Here is a 20399-nt window from a genome sequence, read left to right on the forward strand (position 1 = left end):
GATGCAATATTAAATGATAACTGCATAAAACTATAGAACATACTACACTATTATAATAATTTTGTAGCCACCTCCTGTTGCTATTGTGGTGAGCTCAAGTAAACTCAGTGTGACAGTAATCATTTACTTCTTAGTAGTTCACGTTTCCAGTAAGTTGCAGAGCTCAGTAGAAAGTGATCTCTTGTGGTTCTCATGTATTTTTCATCACGTTTAATGCAGTACCATAAACCCGAATAACATGGGATCCATATGAAGTGCCACTAGTGACACTGAAAATGCTCCCAAAAAGCAGAGAAGTCAGGATGCTACAAAAAATAGTTGAATGCTTGATAATGTACCATAGATTGAGGTCTGCAGCTGTGGTTGCCTGCCTTTCCAAACAGATGACTTATCTTGTAAACAGATAATATAAACTTATCGCGTCAATAAATACAGTACAGTACTGTAAATGTATTTTCTCTTATGCTTTTAACATCTTTTTTCTAGCTTTATTGCAAGAATACAGTATATAATGTAGCATACAAAATATGAGTTAATTGTGTTATGTTATTGGTAAGGCTTTGGTTAACAGTAGGCTATTAATAGTTAAGTTTTTGGGGGAATCAAAAGTATATGTGATTTTTGACTGTAGGGTGGGTCTGTACTCCAACTCCCATGTTGTTTAACGATCAACTAAATAATTGAATCTAAGTCTTTACCATGGCCTGCAAGGTGCTTCATGATGTGACTCTTGGCTCCTTAGCCATTTACTCACTGTGCTCCTAGTCCAGTTCCTCAAACATTCAAACATGTTCCTCAGGGCTTTCAAGTATACTGCCCCACAAGTATTTGCGCAGTCACTCCTCTCACTTCATCCAGTCTTCTGTTCAAATGGCATTTCAAAGGCCTTCTATTCTTCTTGAAGTAATAGTTCCTATCACTCTATTCCCCAACCTTGTTTTGTTTGATTACTATGTCTTCTAACCTTGAATATAGGCTCCCTTAGAACAGCGACTTAGTCTGTGTCTTTAATGTCTTAGAATAGGGCCTACTATATAGTAAGCACTTAATAAATATTTGATGAATCATGAACTAATCAAGTGGGCCAAAATTTGTTGTCACTTTGATTGTAAATAAGATTGCTAGATTTTCTTTTTTCAGGTCTGGTATCTTGCATAGTGTCAGATATCTGGTAATACTACTAAAAAGGTGTTACATAATAGTAATACTTTATCTGAAACTATTTAATGCTCAAAATTTATGGCTCTTGACAGTTTATAAAATATTTTCATATACATGCTCTTAATTCTAAAATCTCTACTTTTAAGCTAGTGTAGGATGTCTGTTATTTCAGTTTTACAGCTTTAGAAATTCATTTTTAGTCTCTTCAAGTGATTTGTTTAAATCTGCAATTATTATTTAGCCCAATGTCTCATGGATTTAATTTATAACATGGAATGAACCAGTAGTATAAGATTTATATTTATTCTAAAAACTGAGAGTGAATTTCAAAATGATAATTCAGTATTTATAAAGTTATGATGGTTAAATTATTTTATTATGCTCACTCCAAATTGCTATGGAATTTTATTACATAAGGGTATGCGTATAAGAAAGTGGGTGTTTTTCCTGAAATATAATATTTTTCCATTTGAAACTCTTCCTAAAGGACGCGAAAACTTTAGCAGCAAAGGAAAAAGAGGTTAAAAAGATAACAGATGGACTGCATGCCCTTCAAGAAGCAAGTAATAAAGATGCTGAAGCTCTGGCAGCTGCACAGCAGCACTTCAATGCTGTTTCCGCTGGCCTGTCCAGTAATGAAGATGGAGCAGAAGCAACTCTTGCTGGTCAAATGATGGCCTGTAAAAATGATATAAGTAAAGCTCAGACAGAAGCCAAACAGGTAAATAGAGACATTAAGAACTATGTGATTGCTTTTTTTTCCAAGAAGTTTCTTTTCATGTTATGCTTTGGCAATTGTTACATAATGTTGAAAATAATCAGTCTCAAGGAACTTGTTTGTTTACTTTATTCTGCAACTCTAATGCCTAATGCAGCGAAATTCAAATATGTTGATTGCTAAATATTGGTGATGTTAATTTGTTAAGATGCTGTACTACATAAATTATCTTAATTCGGTATGTAAGTGCAATAAATGCTTTGTTCTGTTTGCAGCGTTGTGTGGAATTTTCGAGATTAATGCATTTATTCTTGTCTCTTTTTGGCTATTTTTATTTTTTATTGATATCATAATGTTGAAGTCTTAAGCTTTAACAGGAAAACAGGATTGTCCTCCCCATTGCTTTGCCTGCCATACCTAGTTCTTAAAACCTTGTTTCTCAAACTTTACATTTTTTTAGGAAGTATCTCTACCTCACATGTAGCCACATTCTAGTCTGCTCTCCCTACTCTGATTTCATAATCTTAAAAGTCTTGTCAGTCTATTATAATGTTTCTCAGATTTTACATAGTAGTGCAACTTAAAGTCCTATGAACATAAGAATTTTGCTAGCAGAAAAAATACATGTACACAGGCACATCATTGTTTTGTTTTTAATGGAAGACACAGATTTTAAAACATGTACACAAATGTGTGTGATTATGCGTTAATCCTCAGGTTTTTCTCTTTATATATTTGCAACTTTTTCATTCAGGCATGACAGATGATAGTCACAAATTTATAAGAACTCTCAATAGTAGAAAAGCTTTAAAGTACTCTACTCTCAGTTTGTCTATTATTTTATAAGGGAACTGGGAAAAATACATCATTATACAGTTTTGGAGGATACCCCCATCTAAAACCCCATCTAGGTTTTAGAATACTAGTTCATAGTTTTAAGAAGCAGTGTTCAAGTGTATAAATTCTTGAAGGCCTGACACATGTAATTTAAATAGTTCTAGCATTTAATTATCAGACTCAACATTTAAGTTTCTCTGTCAGTTTAGCTTCTTTTCCTGTATAATCTTATATCTTATTGCTCAATTCAGTTTCTTTACTGTTATTAGATAGCACTCACAAATATATACACATACAAATATGAACAACTAAGCGGAAAGGAAAAGAACAAGAGTTGTGATTTCTAGCTTTCTGTTTTTAATTACCAGCTACTGACAGTTATTCGATATAATCCTTCAATTTGAATGTCATATTTTATTAAAAATACGGACTTAAATTTCAAATTCTTTTACATATTAATCATATATTAGTTTATACTTTGAGTCGTTTTTTGAGGAGAAAACACTGGGAAATCACTAATTTGTTGAAATACTAATCCAAGAGACCAAACAATTAAATTTTTAAGGTTAAGGTCTCTTAGTAAAACCAGTCTGAATCTTCGGCCATTTAATTACTAGCACTGTCTGCCTCATACATCCTATGGTCTGTTGCATCTTTCTGCCACAGGCTCAGATGAAGTTGAAGCATGCTCAACAGGAATTAAAGAATAAACAAGCTGAAGTTAAGAAGATGGATAGTGGCTACAGGAAGGATCAAGAAGCTCTAGAAGCTGTAAAAGGACTTAAAGAAAAACTTGAAGCTGAAATGAAAAAGCTAAATTATGAAGGTTTGCCTTTAAAAACATGATAATCAGATCATGAGGAGGTAGTGATTTTTGATAAAAAGCTAATTTAAATAAAGAACGCAAGCAAGTAGGAAACATTTCTTAGCCTGTTAACAAGCATTAGTATAAGAAGTGTTGTAAATATCATCAAAAAATACCTAATTATAAAACAACTCTTGAATTTTTGAGAACTCAGTATTGAGAATTTCCTGCTTCAATCATTTGAAAGCTCAAAAATGTCATTTGTGTATTTCTACATTAGTAGGCATTCAGTTTGTATGTTATTTTTTGGAATGAAAATTGTGTTATTTGCCGTTGGAAATAATGTCTGTTTGACAATGGATAGAAATAGGAAGGTTCAGCATGCTTTTTTAATACTTACAGAAATTTGTATTTTTTGCATGCTTTGGAAACAGTGGTTGCTAATATTTTCCTTAAAACAGTAGAGTGAGCTTTTAAAACTTGGTTTTAATTTATTATGATTTATCCTTCAGAAAATAAAGAGGAAAGCCTTTTGGAAAAGCGCAGGCAGCTGTCTCGTGATATTGGTAGATTGAAAGAAACATATGAAGCTCTATTAGCCAGATTTCCCAATCTTCGATTTGCATACAAGTAAGAGACTTAAGCCTTGAATTTTAACATAGTAATAATCAAGACATTTTTATTTAAGCTGGAAGCAGTCTGAAAATTTTGTCGACACCAAGATTTTTGTATGAAACTTGTTGTAAGCTGCTTTTCTTTCATTGGTATTTTTCCTTTAAACATTTGTTGAAATGTTTTAAATATTGGCAGGGAAATTCTTGTGAAATTTAATGGCTAATGATGCCACTAATCTTAAAATGAGGGAAATTTAATCTCAGTTCAAAATGTCTTCAAAGTTACTGTGTCATTAATGTTAAATATCCACATTTACATCTTATAATTTGTTTTGCTATATGGGTTTTTTATGGAATATTTACAGTAATCATATGTATTATAGGGATTAGAACATCAGAGTTGTTCTTACTACATTGAAACATACTGAAAGATCTATTGTGATTTAAAAACAACAGCTGGCTAGTCGTTTGGGACATTTTAAAATTTTTGGTTTGTTAAAACCATATGCTGATTCTGCTTTCATTTCACTTTAATGTGTTGTCCAAAAGAGCTCTTGATGAGTAAAATATAACTTTTTCTACTTTATTATCTAAGATTAATTTTTGTCAACTTTTGTATTTCAGGGATCCAGAGAAGAACTGGAATAGAAATTGTGTGAAAGGACTTGTGGCTTCTCTGATTAGTGTGAAAGACACTTCTGCGACCACAGCTTTAGAATTAGTGGCTGGAGAACGACTCTACAATGTTGTAGTAGACACAGAAGTAAGTTGATTTGAATTTTAAAAAATTTAAAATTTGGTTAGCTTGAAAAGTCATGTGCTGCTAAAAGAATTAAATACTTTGATGTTTTAAGGCTCTCCCCTAAGGTGACTTATTTATAGGGTAAAACTATTTGGTTCATAACTTTTTGATAACTATTCCAAAGGAGGTCTCATGCTTACTCAGAAACTCAGAATGCATATTACCAATCTTAAACTTTTGGGATCTCTTTGCTGTATAAGTTGAATTTAATTTGTAAAATAATCTGGGAATAAATGACCTGTTTTTGATGTCAGTCTTCCCATCAAGGTAACATTGAATTTATTTACATTTCTTCAGTTCTCACTTATTATCCTTCTGTAGAATGCTCATACTCTTTCCTGTAAATGCTATGTAGTCATTGTCAAATTTACTTCGTTTTTTTTTTTTAATTTATTTTATATATATATTTAAAATGTACAAGAAGCCTGGGTATGGTGGCTCACACCTGTAATCCCAGCACTTTGGGAGGCCAAGGTGTGCAGATCATTTGAGCCCAGGAGCTTGAGACCAGCCTCAGCAACGTGGCAAAACCCCATCTCTACTGAAAATACAAAAGTTACCCAGGCGTAGTGGCGTGCACCTGGAGTCCCAGCGACTCCGGAGGCTAAGGCACAAGAATTTCTTGAACTTGGGAAGTGGAGGTTGCGGTAAGCTGAGATTGCACCACTGCGCTCCTGTCTGGGCAACAGAGGAAGACTGTATCTCAAAAAAAAAGAAAAAAACAAACGTACAAGATGTTTTGATACATATACATAGTGAAATGATTATTGTAGTCAAACATATTAACATAGCCATTCACCTTCCATAGTTACCTTTTTTGTGTGTGACAGCACCTAAAATTTACTCTTAGCAAATTTTCAGTATATAGTATTATTAATTATAGTCCTCATGCTATACATTACATCTCTGAATAGGTAGATTTATTTATCCTACCCAACTGCAAATATGTACCCTTTGACCTATGACCTGCTTCTACCCATTTTCTTTCACTCCTCAACCCTGATAACCACTATCCTACTCTTTTTATTTGTTCAGCTTTTTTTTTTAAAAAGATTCCATGTACAAGTGAGGTCATACAGTTTTTTATTTTTTCTTCGTCTGATTATGTCACTTAGCATCATGTCCTCTGGGTTTATTCATGTTGTCCCAAATGGCAGCATCTCCTTTTTCAAGTTCAAATGATGTTCCATTGCATATGTAATTATAACTTGATTGGGATAAATGGCACTAAACATTTATTTATTATAGACTACTAAACTTGCATTCTCTCAATTTTCTGTCATTTTTAACATGTGTTTTTTAAATTCAAATGTGTGTTGTAGGTTACTGGTAAAAAGCTACTAGAAAGGGGGGAACTGAAACGTCGATACACTATAATTCCACTCAATAAAATTTCAGCCAGATGTATTGCACCAGAAACTCTGAGAGTTGCTCAGGATCTTGTAAGTCTCATTTTGTCTTATTTATGTGTTTAATCGTCATCTGTGGTTTTTTTTAAGTTAGAAGACATTAATTTTGAGGGACATAATCATATGCAGAACCACAAAATTAAAATACAAAAAAATTGGGTTGGCTTGTGCAGTTAGATGATAAGAGAATAGAGATGTTGGAAGACTTGAACTCCTTTTGATGCTTCACTTTGTGGTATTAGAATGTCCTTTTTAACCTTAAGTCACATGACTATCAGGCGATGGTGAAAATTACACTCTTGATTCCTAAATGGTTAGAATTGAGCTTCTAGATAAGTACCCCAAATTCTTCAAGTTTTTGTTTTTGTTTGTTTTTATGTCAGGCATACTTAAACTGCCCACAGTCACAGCCATTATCAAGGCCTTCATTAGTATTGCAGTGATGCTTCTTTATTAGAGTTCTTCTAGATTGCTATTCAGCCTGTGCAGGTACATAGCAGGTGACCAGGATCCCATTCAACTGCTGATGTTGATCTAAAGTGACATGCTTGCTAGTAAGAAAATAGATTAGTACAAGGAAATACATTTAAAAGTTATTGTAGTTGTGTAATACTGTAAAAACATGAAGTCATTCATAACATTCAGCTGTAATATCAGTTTTTTTATTGATCAGACATTCCAAGTACATCAGTTGAAAAGACATTTCTATGAAACTTAAAAATATACTTGTAACTAAGTGGATGTTGTTGTATCCTTAGTTACATTCAGAAGATTTCAATGCAAATGATTTCAAAATACAGTTGTGTTGATATGTATACTATCAGGAGAGGGAGGATGAGTGCTGAGTAATTGAAAGGTGATGTTTTTGGTTGGTACTTTCTTTACTTGAAAAATCACCATTAAGTCAAGAAGGCTCAGGAAGTTAATTCAGCCATACATCAAGTCCCAGCATTAGAAGGAAATTGGGATTTCAAGTAACAGCAAAAATGCTTCGCTTCAAATCCTTTAGCCAAACCTATTTGATGGTAGCTGCCACATCAAAGAACAATACTGAACATGTGTTACATAGAGCTTCCTTCATTGTGATTGCCACTGCTGATACTAAGCTCTAAAAGAGATGCTTAGTTTTTCTTAAATGATGGGCAGAGGTAGCCTCTATAAACAAAGGCTGAGAAGAAGCATTGTGATCAAAATAGAGGACTGGGGATTTTTTAAATTACTTTTACTCTCAGTTATTGTGTTTTCATTTCTGTAACTGGCAGACGACTGCTCTAGCATGTTTCATTTGTATGAAAAAATACTTGTTGTGAAATCAAATTCCTGATTATTGAAACAACATTTTCATATAGTTGTGTTGATCTGGAAATTATAGGTTAAGCACTCCAAGTCCAAAAACTGAAATTTTCCAAAATTCAAAACTATGACACCCAAAAAATGCTCATTGGAGGATTTTGGATTTAGAAAGTTCAACCACTGTAATACAAATATACCAAAATCTGAAAATAAACACTTCTGTTCTAAGCTTTTAGGATAAAGGATACTCAATCTGTGCTATAATTAAAGTTGTGTCCAGTCAACCTTGGTGAAGAACACTTAGAAACATGGTAATGGCTCCTTATTGATAGAAACTTTCATAATGCCTTGTACTAGCTATTAATAAATATTTTACTTAGCAATAAATCTTTCAGTATTTAAACCTGCAATTTTTTTTTCCTGAAACTGAGTTTTACATAGCTTTTTAGAAAATTCAGAGAGAGTTTTAATGCTAGGTAAGTATTATTTAAGTTTCTATTACAGCAGTTTTTACTGGTTTATAAAATAATATCTGAAAGGAAAAGTAGTAGTATGTACTGTGGCATATCTGTTGTTGTCCCACAGGTTGGCCCTGACAACGTTCATGTGGCTCTTTCCCTGGTTGAATATAAACCAGAACTTCAGAAAGCAATGGAGTTTGTCTTTGGAACAACATTTGTTTGTGACAATATGGATAATGCCAAAAAAGTGGCCTTTGATAAGAGGATAATGACTAGAACTGTAACTCTCGGAGGTGATGTGTTTGATCCTCATGGGACATTGAGTGGAGGTAAGTTTTATATCCTTTTCTCCTCACAATTCTTTGTGGTAAATAGGAAGACGCCTTTTTTAAGTACATTTTTAGCCCAACTACCCACTTCTTCAGGAAACATGTTAACTTCTCATTTGTGTGTTTGCCAGTGCCACCTACCTCCTGTCAAAAGTAAAACAAAAAATTAAACCTGCCCTTGAAATGGTACCTTAATGCCTTAAAGGAATTCTTAGACAGTGATCATATTCTTCTTGGTCTAGTATTTGCCACACTGAGTTTGCAGATCTTTGTCAAGACAATAGAATAACAAACACTGAATAATATTTACTGTATACCAGACAGTGTTCTACAACTATGCTGTCCAATACAGTAGCCACTAGCCATATGTGACGTTTTACATTTAATTAAGTTAAAAGTAATTTCCTTGGTTGCATTAGTCACATTTCAAGAGCCCATAATCACAAGCGGTTAATGGATAATTCGACAATGCAGACATAGAACATGTCTATCATTCTATAAAGCCCTATTCTATGGGCTTTAAATAAGAATTAGTTCTTAATAACAACGATGAGGTAGGCATATTATTATGATCTCTAATATACAGTTGCAGAAATGAAGATACAGAGTGGTTAAATAACGCACTACAGGGTGGCAGAGCTTAGAATCTGAATCCCAGCAGTCTGATTTTATAGTTTGTGTTTTTAACCCAGTAGATGGCATAAAGCCACTTGAGGTATCAAGTGACTTAATGTTGTTCTCGGCCACGAAAACATTAGCCGGTTCAGTGAATTCCATGACCAGGTATCAGATTCTCCAGTACACAGTCAAATGACTAGTATCTGCAAATGGAAGATAAAAAGAGACTGTGTGTTTTTAAATGTCTACAAGAGAAGAAACTTTTTAGATTTTGTTGATTCAGATGCTTTTGAAGTTTTTACTTAGGATATGAAATAAGTAACCCCGTATTTTAATTACAAAGTGTTTAAAAGCATTTTTAATTGACCTTAGCATTCTTCCATCAAACCTGCGGAGTTTCTTTGTCAACATAATACCTCAACCTGTGACTGCCAGATAGTTACAGTTGCATAATGTGAAATCGGTTTATTCTGCTTGCCGTGCTGTATCAGAACTTAGGTCAGCCCCGAAATCTTAGCTTACAACAAATGTATTCCATGTTTATGCTACATCTGCTGCAGATCAGTTGCCTTTCTGCTCAGCGCTATTCTCATTCTGGGACTCAGTGTGAAGGAGAAGTAGTCTCTGTCTTGAACATATTTTTCCCATGGCAAACGGAAAGCAAATGGTGTACTGCCTCCTAAAGCAAATTATGTACTGCCTCCTAAAGTTTACTTTCAGAAGAGACACATTTCCCCATTTCATTGGCCAGAGCAAATCACATAGGCAAGTCCAATGTCAGACGGTGGAAGATGGGCCCAGTAGACAAGGCAGTGGTTATTTTGAATAAATAATACCTACTACAACCTCTTGGATCTGTTATGAGTTCTCTGTGTTCTAAGGTTCAGGTGATGGAATGAATTCCATGGCTTCATAAGCTCATTAAAATATTTACTATTGAATCAATTTGAGTATAATTCTCTTAGAAGACTTTTTATTGTGTAGTACATACCTGGTAACTTAATGTGGAAGACCTGTTTCAATTTGCCTCTATCAGGTGCTCGATCCCAGGCAGCTTCTATTTTAACCAAGTTTCAAGAACTCAAAGATGTTCAGGATGAACTGAGAATCAAAGAGAATGAGCTGCGGGCTCTAGAAGAGGAATTAGCAGGTCTTAAAAACACTGCTGAAAAGTAAGAACTGCATATACTTTTTTTTATTAAAGATTTGCATAGTAGAAAATGATAGAAAATTTACTTTTATTTCAAGAAATACAGCTTCTGACTTTTCTCATATTTTTGGTTTTATTTAAAATGTTTGATTAAATTGTGAGTTGATAACCATTTATCCATTTTTTTCTCATAAGAGAGATGTCTTTGTTAAGAAATTAGCAAAATCTATTCAAGCAAAACAAAACAAAAAAATCATTCAAATATTCCATTCTCTCTGCTGAGAAATACACTAGCACTTGGCTAGGGTTGCTGGGGAAACCCTTCGATACTCTGGCGTCTGATACCAGAGGATACTTGATTTCTTGATTTGACATGAATATGATACAGTATAGCATTGATCAGGTGCCTACAGTAAGTTTAATAGCATTGTGGCTGTCCTACGTATATCAAGGATCTGCTAGGTTGCCTAGTGAGCAGGTAAACAAGTTCATGTCGAATATCAGCACTAAAATTTCAGTGTTTCCTTACAGTATTTCTTCTGTGTAGATATGGATAAGATATGTATATACTTTCCAACATCACTTCTATTTTTGTATAATAGAGGTATATGCGAATTTTTATTTTTTCAATATTGGGATCATGCTAATGTAACCTTTTTGTGTCAGTCAGTAAACATTTATTGAGTGCCTCCTGTGTGCCACATACTCTTCTAGGGGCTGGGGATCAGATAAATATCCCTGCCTTCATCTAGTTTTTTCTTGTTGGAGAAGCGGATGATAAAGATAAATTGGTAAAACATGTTACTAGTTCTAAGAAGAACAAAGTAAATCAGGAAAGGAGATAGGAACTATCTAGGGCAAAGACATGTTAAAATTTTATATTGGGTGGCCAAGAAAAGCCTCACTGAGGACATGATTGTTGAGTAAACACACGAAAGAGTGAGTGAACAAGAGTGAGTGAACTGGCTCTGTGGTTATCTGGGAGAATAGTCCCCACTTGAATTGAAAGCTTCATGAGTTAAAAGAGCTACAAACTTAACAAAGTGCATTGTTTGAAAGTTTGGCCAGGCCTAGTGGTGCACACCTGTAATCCCAGCACTTTGGGAGGCTGAGGCGGCTGGATCGCTTGAGCTCAAGAGTTCAAGACCAGCTTCGGCAACATGGAGAAACCCGGTCTCTGTAAAAAAATACAAAAAAGTTAGTCAGGCGTGGTGGCATGTGCCTGTGGTCTCAGCTACTCAGGAGGCTGAGGTGGGTGGATTGTTGGAGCCCTACAGTTCGAGGTTGCGGTGAGCTGAGATTGTGCCACTGCACTCTCTCCTTGGTGACAGAGTGAGACCCTGTCTCAAAAAAAAAGATTTTTTTTTTTTTTAAAGTTCAATTGTAATTTTTTCGAGTATCTCTGAAGATGACAAATAGGGACTGATTTAAAAAGATTTTATTCAGAATTCACAATACTGAATACAATTTAAAAAATCTAAATAAATGTTGAAATGATTATTTTTGGGTATGTTTTTAGCATTCAATTTCTGTAGTTATGAAAGTTTAAAATGGCACCAAGACTTTTGAGGACACTAAATATGAGCAAGATTTTCATAGTCAGGATGGCCATTCAGAGATATAAATTGAATCAGAATTTGTCTTTTTCTTTTTTTTTTTTGAGACGGAGTCTCACTCGTCCAGGCTGGAGTGCAGTGGCCTGATCTCGGCTCACTGCAGCCTCTGCCTCAGCCTCCCAAGTAGCTGGGATTACAGGCACTTGCCACCACACCCGGCTAATTTTTGTATTTTTAGTAGAGATGGAGTTTCACCACGTTGGCCAGGTTGGTCTCGAACTCCTGGCCTCAAGTGTTCTTTTTACTTTCAAACATCACATACATGTAAAGGCCTGCATTTTACCTTCATGAATATAAATTAACCATAGAGTAAATGAATTTTTTTCTGTGAGCAGAGTAAAACAAAATTTTTCTGTGATATGTGGAAGCTCTAACAAGGTGATGAGTTTGTAGTTAGTTACATTTGGCTTAGAACTGTTAATTTTGTTCAGTAGTATTGGATCATTTATTCTGCAGAATTGAATTCTTTGCTATTTGTGACACTGAGGTCGAGGAAGGAAAATAGATTTTGAAAAAAATGAGAATGGTGGAAGAATCAGCTAAAGCCATTGTTTCACACCATATCAGGAAAGTAATATCTTTTAAACAAATATTTCTACATTCCACATTTTTAAATTAATTTGAAGTTAAAATTATTGTTTTAAGTACTGTCAAGTATATCTTCAGGCAAGAATACTCAAGGTAGTATTTATATTTTGTAAGTTTTTTTTTTTTTCCTCAGACCTCATGATTTCTAGTGACAAGGTACTTTGTGAATTTGTATTAACTTGAAATTTCACTGCAACTGAATTAGCTAAATACCTTTCAAAAGAAATGACTAAGCAGCCAGAACTGGGATAGAATTACAAAGTTTTCAAGAAAGTGAGTTTTAAACTAAGTTCAAAACTATTTTTCTTACACTAAAAGTAGGGAACATTATTATTATTTTTAACATTTGAAAATGAGGTTAATAAATAGATAACTACATTTTTGAAATTTTATGTAATTGTTATAATTAATCATTTTTCGTGGTGAGTAGTTGGTTTGATTTTTTTTTCTTTTTAGTTAGCAAGAGGGATTATTTTTAAGGAAACCTAGCTGTTAAATATTTCTAATGTAAATAGTTGTTACAGATTTTAGTCATTTAGAGTTGTTCACCTTCAATGACCAAATCTAAATTTGAATTAATTGGTGCCTCAGAAACTTGAAAGCCGTCAAAATTATTCCTGTAACCAGTAGCATCTTACATTGTTTATAACGTATGTGAGTTTATTTAAGGTAAGAATCTGAAGTTTGAATGTATTTCTCAAATACCAGAAAAATGACAGTCATTTCTTACATGTTTCTGTTTTTGTAAGGTATCGCCAGCTAAAACAGCAGTGGGAGATGAAAACTGAAGAGGCAGATTTATTACAAACCAAGCTGCAGCAAAGCTCATATCACAAGCAACAAGAAGAATTAGATGCCCTTAAAAAAACCATTGGTAAGATGAAAACAGTCCATGCTTAATCTCTGGTTTTATTCATATCCGTTACCTTACTTTAGGTATCTTCTCTACCTGTGCTATGTTTAAGATATATATGATAAAGTTTATTTAGGGAAAATCCAAGTATGGGATTTCTAGGTCTTAGGGTATGGTCATTTTCATCTTTATTGTATATCATCAAAGGTCTGTTCGTTTTTACCAATACTCATTTCCACCAGTAGCATATGAAAGTTTTCATTTCTCCAAGTTCTTTTTTCTCCAGACTTTTAAAATTTTCTAAATCTGTTGGTTGTGAAAAGATAGCATGCATTAGCATTTAATTTGCATTTCCCTAATTGCTGATGAAATTTGGGATCTTTTTTTGTATGTTCATTGGACCTTTGGGTTTATACTTGTGTGAATTTTCTGTTTATTTCTTTTGCCCATGGGTTGCTCATGGTTTTTTTTCCCACTGTTCTCATTCTTAAGAGTCCTAATTTCCTGTAGGTTATGTGCATTGCAAATATCCTTTTACCGTCTTTTTTGGCTATGTACTGGTCTGTTAATTTTGTGTTCATAGTATTTTTGTTTTACAGAAGTTTTTAATACTTAGTGTAATTCACTTTATAGCTATTTCCCTAATTTTAAGATAGCTTGTATGTTTTCCTTAGAATTTAATTGTATATGGTAGTTTAAATTTTTGTCATTCATTAGGACAATATCCACACATGTGCTTCTCCACTAATATTTTAATAGTATTTTCTGCAATGAAAAGTAGTGTAAGAAATTGTGTGGTAATGACTTCCAAGGTTATGTTTGCACCTGGGTCCTAACACTCACAATATACATCAGTTGTTACAGCAACACGTGTTCATTCAGTATTGCTCTTTTATTTATTTTTTTGAGACGGAGTCTCTCTCTGTCCCCAGGCTGGAGTGCAGTGGCGCAATCTCAGCTCACTGCAACCTCCACCTCCTGGGTTCAAGTGCCTTCCTCAGCCTCCCGAGTAGCTTGGACTACAGGCGTGCATCACCACACCCAGCTAATTTTTGTATTTTTAGTAGAGATGAGGTTTCACCATGTTGGTCAGGTTGGTCTTGATCTCTTGACCTCATGATCTGCCTGCCTTGGCTTCCCAAAGTGCTGGGATTACACAGGCATAAACTACCACGCCTGACCTTATTTTTTTCTTTCACAGATTTGGGGATGTTTTTCCTTTGCTGTATCCTAGGCATACTGTCATATTATTTGTCGACTTTAATGAGAAGTTCCCTGAATATGTATAAAATAGGCAAAGAACATAAAGTAAGCTTGTTTATGAAATTACACACTTTCTAGCAACTATAGAAAAAATACCATAGTTATACTGTTCTGGTTTTAGGAAGCATACAATTGCATTAAAAATACGATCTGTGATTTTTTTTTTTTAAATAATAGGTTGCTTCAATACCTTTGTAAAAGGATAGTTGTAGGTAAAGTTCAATTTCATAGCAAAAGAAATTATTTTGTTACAGATCTTTAGATAATTCAAGTATGGCTTTTAGGTAAGATCTGTGTTTCATTATACCATTTCTAGAATATCATTGGGATAGTTAATTTTCTTAAATTGTACCCTGTAATTTTCCAAACCATTTCTTCTATTAAAAATTGAATTTGTAAACCTTTACCATTGTTAACTTAGCCACATTTGCTTACTTTGTGATGCAGAGGAAAGTGAGGAGACTTTGAAAAACACTAAAGAAATCCAAAGAAAAGCAGAAGAAAAATATGAAGTATTGGAAAATAAAATGAAAAATGCAGAAGCTGAAAGAGAGCAAGAACTGAAAGATGCTCAGAAAAAACTGGATTGTGCCAAAACAAAGGCAGATGCATCTAGCAAGAAGATGAAAGAAAAACAACAGGTAATAACTTCTTTTTGAAATTGAACCAACCTTTTAAAGTCAACATAGAGCTGAAGGTGGTAGAGCATCATTGGTTGACCTTATTCATCAGAATTGATCTCAGAATCTAAAAGGGAGCAGTGTTCTTTGGAAACAAATTATGCTTCTTACAAGTCAAAGGAGTATCCAGGATGAGCATCTCAAATCCAAAATACGAATTAGAAACTTTTTGAGTGTTGATCTGAGGCTCAAAGGAAATGTTCATTGGAGCAGATTGGATTTGGGATACTCAGTTACTCTGTATAATGCTAATATTCCAAAATCCAAAAAAAAAATCTGAAGTCTGAAAGACTTCTGGTCCTACACACTTTGGATAAGGGATATTTAATCTGTATTTTTCTCTGAAAACCCTGCAATCGAGTGTTTCATAGTTGTGAGTAGAGGATGCTAATTTTAAGGAAAGGGCAAAGTTGACGGTTGGTAAATGCTTCCTTCAAGAGTGGATGGCCTTTCTTCAGGAGTGGATTATTTGATATTCTGGATGTCATATCAGAGATTCAGCAAGTTGACATTTTTATTTGATAAGCACCTAAATGAATGTGCACTGTGAGAGCATAATGGAAGACAAAGCATGTTATATTTACAAGGTGTCATACAGTTGTAAACTGATGATACTTTATTATATCTTTTAGCTAATGCCAAAGCTGGAATCCGAACCTAGGTTTTTGTCTCCAAAGGCTACGCTGTTAATCACTTTTATGCAATTTCACCTAAATATATTTCCCTTGCATTTTTTTTTAGCCCACTCTAAGATTCTTGTCATTAAATAGCTGTACAAAGTATTTTCTAATGCAGGGGTCCCCAACCCCCAGGCCACAGACCAGTAACAGAGGAGGTGTATGACAGGCAAATGAGGATTACCGCCTGAGTTCCACCTTGTGTCAGATCAGCTGTGGCATTAGATTCTCAAAGGAGTGCAGACCCTTTTCTGAACTGTGCATGCAAGGGATCTAGGTTGCATATTCCTTATGAGAATCTAATGCGTGATGATCTGAGATGGGGTGGTTTTATCCTGGAACCATACTCTCTCCCTGCGCCCGCCATATGGAAAAATCATCTTCCACAAATCTGGTCCTCAGTGCCAAAAAGGTTGGGGACTGCTCTTCTAATGAACTGAAGGCTATAGTGGGAAAGAAGAATATTGAGAAACTTTTTACACATTGAACAATTTTGTTTTGAAAAAAGCTTTACTTCCAGTAATTCATCTGTTATGTAGAATGTTATATTGTTTTCCCTATAGGAATAAAGGATAAAGAAAATAATTTATGCAGAGTTCTTTGAACCTATAAAAATTACACATACTTTTTTTTTTTTTTTGATATAGGAAAATAAACTTCCTTTTTCTGGGGAAGCAGCTTAACCTGTACTTTCGGTAGCTGAGTGATAACAAAGCTGTGGGTCTTACTTGCATGAGATTATTATTTATTTAATTGTTCTGTACATATTTGTTTTTCAGTAGTTAATAACCTATATGAATACCTGAATACTGTATTTTTTATAGGAAGTTGAAGCTATCACTCTGGAACTGGAAGAGCTCAAGAGAGAGCATACATCTTACAAACAACAGCTTGAAGCTGTAAATGAAGCTATCAAATCCTATGAAAGTCAGATTGAAGTAATGGCAGCTGAGGTGGCTAAAAATAAGGTAGGATTTATTTATCAAATTGGAGAAATTGAAAATGCTAATCTTTTTATGAAACATTAGCTTAAGATGTTTGACTTTAGTGTTCTCAGTCTTTTCACTCGTCATGATGAGAGAATGAGGCACAAATAGCTTTTACTCATCCAGAACTGCCAGTTTTGGGATCACATAGGTCAGTCAGCTTCTAGCAGTCCCTCTTCTTCCTCACTTAGTTGATTCCATCTACATTACATCTAACAAAAACGCTCTCATTTGCAGCATGAGCGTGCAGCATGAGCATTGTACCCCCACCCCTTTTACCAGGGATGATCCAAGTTTTCTTCTGTGTATAAATTGATTAGTCCTTTTAATGGTGATATAAAATATAGAGGGTTAGGTGATCATCTCTCTGCCTGTAATCACATTGCCATCTTGCCCAGGGATCTGTCAGATAATTGTTTAGTAAATTAAAATTATTTACATGTTACCTCACCACATATTTTCTTTAATTTTTTTGTTTTAGGAGTCAGTAAATAAAGCTCAAGAAGAGGTGACCAAGCAAAAAGAGGTGATAACAGCCCAAGACACTGTAATTAAAGCTAAATATGCAGAAGTGGCAAAACACAAGGAGCAAAACAATGATTCTCAGCTTAAAATTAAGGAATTAGACCACAACATCAGCAAACATAAACGGGAGGCTGAAGATGGTGCTGCAAAGGTATACGTTTGTGTGCATTTTTTATACTAAATCAAATTTTTGTTACTGAGCTCTTGAAAAATTTGAGAAAACTGCTTGATAGAGAACTCTATAAATATAAATGGCAAAATTACAGCCTGACATAAATTTGAACTTGCAGCTTTAACTGCTTTTCAACAATGCTAATTTTCAACAAATTGCACAAATGTTTTATTTTTAGATTTAACTTTAGATATTTTTTCCCATCTACAAGATGTATTTACCAAATGTTTAGTGGTCTCCCATGGAAATAACTTTTCACCTCCAAATGTTGATAGAACTAATTACTGATGTGCTAGTAATAATGATATATATTCTCTACCTTATTTCAAATTGAATTTAAAAACTCACAGAACTATATATACAGGTAATCTAAAAATAGGACTGAATTGGCTTCCACATGTCTTTATGAGTGTTACTGCTGTCAGTATTTGCAACTTTATAAAAAATCTGATGTTTTGCCAAGCAGCTATGTTTTTGAGGTTATCCCAGTTTCTTTCTTTCATGTGTCACAGCACCTTTACTTCAGTGCTTTAAAGATAACATGTGCTTTTGCAGAAATTCATTGCTTGGTTAAGAAGCTGCATTCACATGGTATTAATAATTCATCTAGCATGTTTTCTTATGAGTGTGTAACAGTTTGGCACCTTTTTAATGTCCAGGATATTTTTTTTTAGCATCCTAAAAATACATGAACTTTAACTTCAGAAAGATCAAGAACATACAAAACAATCTCCCTGTCTTCTGAAAGAACTGTGGAACTTGATTTAAACAACATTTTTTATGGCTACATTATAATCTACCACTTTATTACTATTGATTTCCCATTAGCTTAGTGATAGTGGACTGACTGAAATATTACCAGTGGCAATGTTACTGCTAATAGTTTTTTGGTAATTGAAAATGCTAGTACTGGTGATTGCTAGGAGATTTTATTTACAAGAGTAAAAGGAGGGACTTGCAAGTGGGTCTGCTAAGAAGTCAATCAAAGATTCATACATACCTACCAGTATCAGATACTGTGCCAGGCACTGACAGTGTAAGGATGAGCAACACATACAGAATGCTTTCAAAGAGTTTACAGGTCAAAAGGAAGATACACTAGAAATGATCATTGTACTTTGGGGCCTACAGGTGAGACCATATCCATGGAATTAATACAAGTCAACAAATTAACAAGGATTGGATTCTGCCAGTGAGAATGAATCATAATTCTAGTAGAAGAAAGTCTTCTTTAGGCACTGTAATTTGAACTGTATAATCAGTTGTATTACATGAAAAATTATTATACAGTGCCTTTTTCAATATACTGTGCCTTTTTCAAAAGGTGGGGAGCAGGATAGAGTCAATGTTTAGGGCAGTTTCTTAGAATATATAAAAGGTGGGGAGCAGGATAGAGTCAATGTTTAGGGCAGTTTCTTAGAATATATTTCTGAGAGAAAAATTATTAGGTCTCAGTCAGCATTAGGCTTCCATGATTTTTACCAAATCTATCACTTAAGTATTAAAAGAGTTTTAGCTTCTCATAAGTTGTGTTTTGAAGCAATAGATTGAATTTGGTAAATTCTGAAGGAGTTCTACCTGACTTACATTTCATTCTAATGGAGGTGCTTTCCGTATACTTCGTAAAAATTTCTCTGTGAGTTGGCTCTTCTAATGCCAAAGTAATAGGAAGATCTTTTGCTATACGATGTCTTGTTTCTGTAGTCTGTGCTCCAGGTAAAAATATTCATCTTTATTCTGTCAGTAATGAAACTCATTTTTAAAAATGAGTCGCCTAGGCACGGTGGCTCACGCCTGTAATCCCAGCACTTTGGGAGGCCGAGGTTGGCAGATCACCTGAGGTCGGGAATTCCAGATCAGCCTGACCAACATGGAGAAACCCCGTCTCTACTAAAAATACAAAATTAGCTGGGCGTGGTGGTGCATACCTGTCCTGTGATCCCAGTTACTCAGGAGGCTGAGGCAGCAGAATCACTTGAACCTGGGAGGTGTAAGTTGCAGTCAGCCAAGATTGCGCCATTGCACTCCAGCTTGGGCAACAAGAGTGAAACTCCATCTCAAAAAAAAAAAAAAAAAAATTAGTCAGTCATTGAAGGTTTTTTCCTCTTCAGTATTTGATTCAAAAGTATTAAATAGTTAAGAAACTGGCTTATACATATTGGTTTGTAAACATTCATAGATCTCCCATCTATTTTTATATGTGGCTAGGTATCCAAAATGTTGAAAGATTATGACTGGATTAATGCAGAGAGACACCTCTTTGGCCAACCCAATAGTGCCTATGATTTCAAGACTAACAACCCTAAAGAAGCCGGTCAGAGACTTCAGAAGTTGCAAGAAATGAAGGAGAAACTAGGAAGAAATGTCAATATGAGAGCTATGAATGTATTGACAGAAGCTGAAGAGCGAGTAAGTCAATTTCTTATGAATATCTGGCTGCATTAGAACATGACTAGCATTGATAGCTCTGTATGACCTCTGATGCAGTTATTAGAGTTAACCTTTTGCAGATGTCCTTGATACTTTTCTTTCTGCTTTCCTTTTTCTCTTTTCGTCATTTTTTTCTTATTATTCTTATGCGTCATTAGTTGTTTTTACATTCTATTACACCTGGAATGACTTTTTCACTGGCTTTTGTTCTTTGTCAAACATAATTCCCCACATTTCTATCATTTCTTTCACTTGCATTGAAAAGCCTTGAATAGGATATGCTGCTGTCATCCTCTTGACTCTACTGTATACTGAAACTATATAAGTAATGACTAAAGCCATTATACACATAAATAATGTTTCACTAATCTGTAAATTCTGCAGCCTCTTCTCAGTTTTAATGCTCTCAATT

General features: G+C 34.5%; 1 protein-coding gene across 13 annotated transcripts in view; it reads left to right on the plus strand.

Annotated features, from left to right (window-relative positions):
* Nucleotides 1-20399, plus strand: part of SMC2 (structural maintenance of chromosomes 2) — a 50351-nt gene that overhangs the window by 16274 nt on the left and 13678 nt on the right. For all 13 annotated transcript variants that reach the window (XM_055350357.2, XM_055350350.2, XM_055350353.2 and 10 more), the window contains exons 10-21: nt 1649-1882; nt 3383-3542; nt 4034-4151; nt 4760-4898; nt 6260-6379; nt 8225-8429; nt 10084-10219; nt 13151-13275; nt 14965-15158; nt 16699-16842; nt 17342-17536; nt 19766-19966. In XM_055350357.2, the coding sequence (XP_055206332.2) occupies nt 1649-1882; nt 3383-3542; nt 4034-4151; nt 4760-4898; nt 6260-6379; nt 8225-8429; nt 10084-10219; nt 13151-13275; nt 14965-15158; nt 16699-16842; nt 17342-17536; nt 19766-19966 (1971 nt within the window). The remainder of the gene's footprint in view (nt 1-1648; nt 1883-3382; nt 3543-4033; nt 4152-4759; nt 4899-6259; nt 6380-8224; nt 8430-10083; nt 10220-13150; nt 13276-14964; nt 15159-16698; nt 16843-17341; nt 17537-19765; nt 19967-20399) is intronic.

Source organism: Gorilla gorilla, chromosome 13 (genome assembly GCF_029281585.2).
Source record: "Gorilla gorilla gorilla isolate KB3781 chromosome 13, NHGRI_mGorGor1-v2.1_pri, whole genome shotgun sequence".
NCBI classification, from domain to species: domain Eukaryota; kingdom Metazoa; phylum Chordata; class Mammalia; order Primates; family Hominidae; genus Gorilla; species Gorilla gorilla.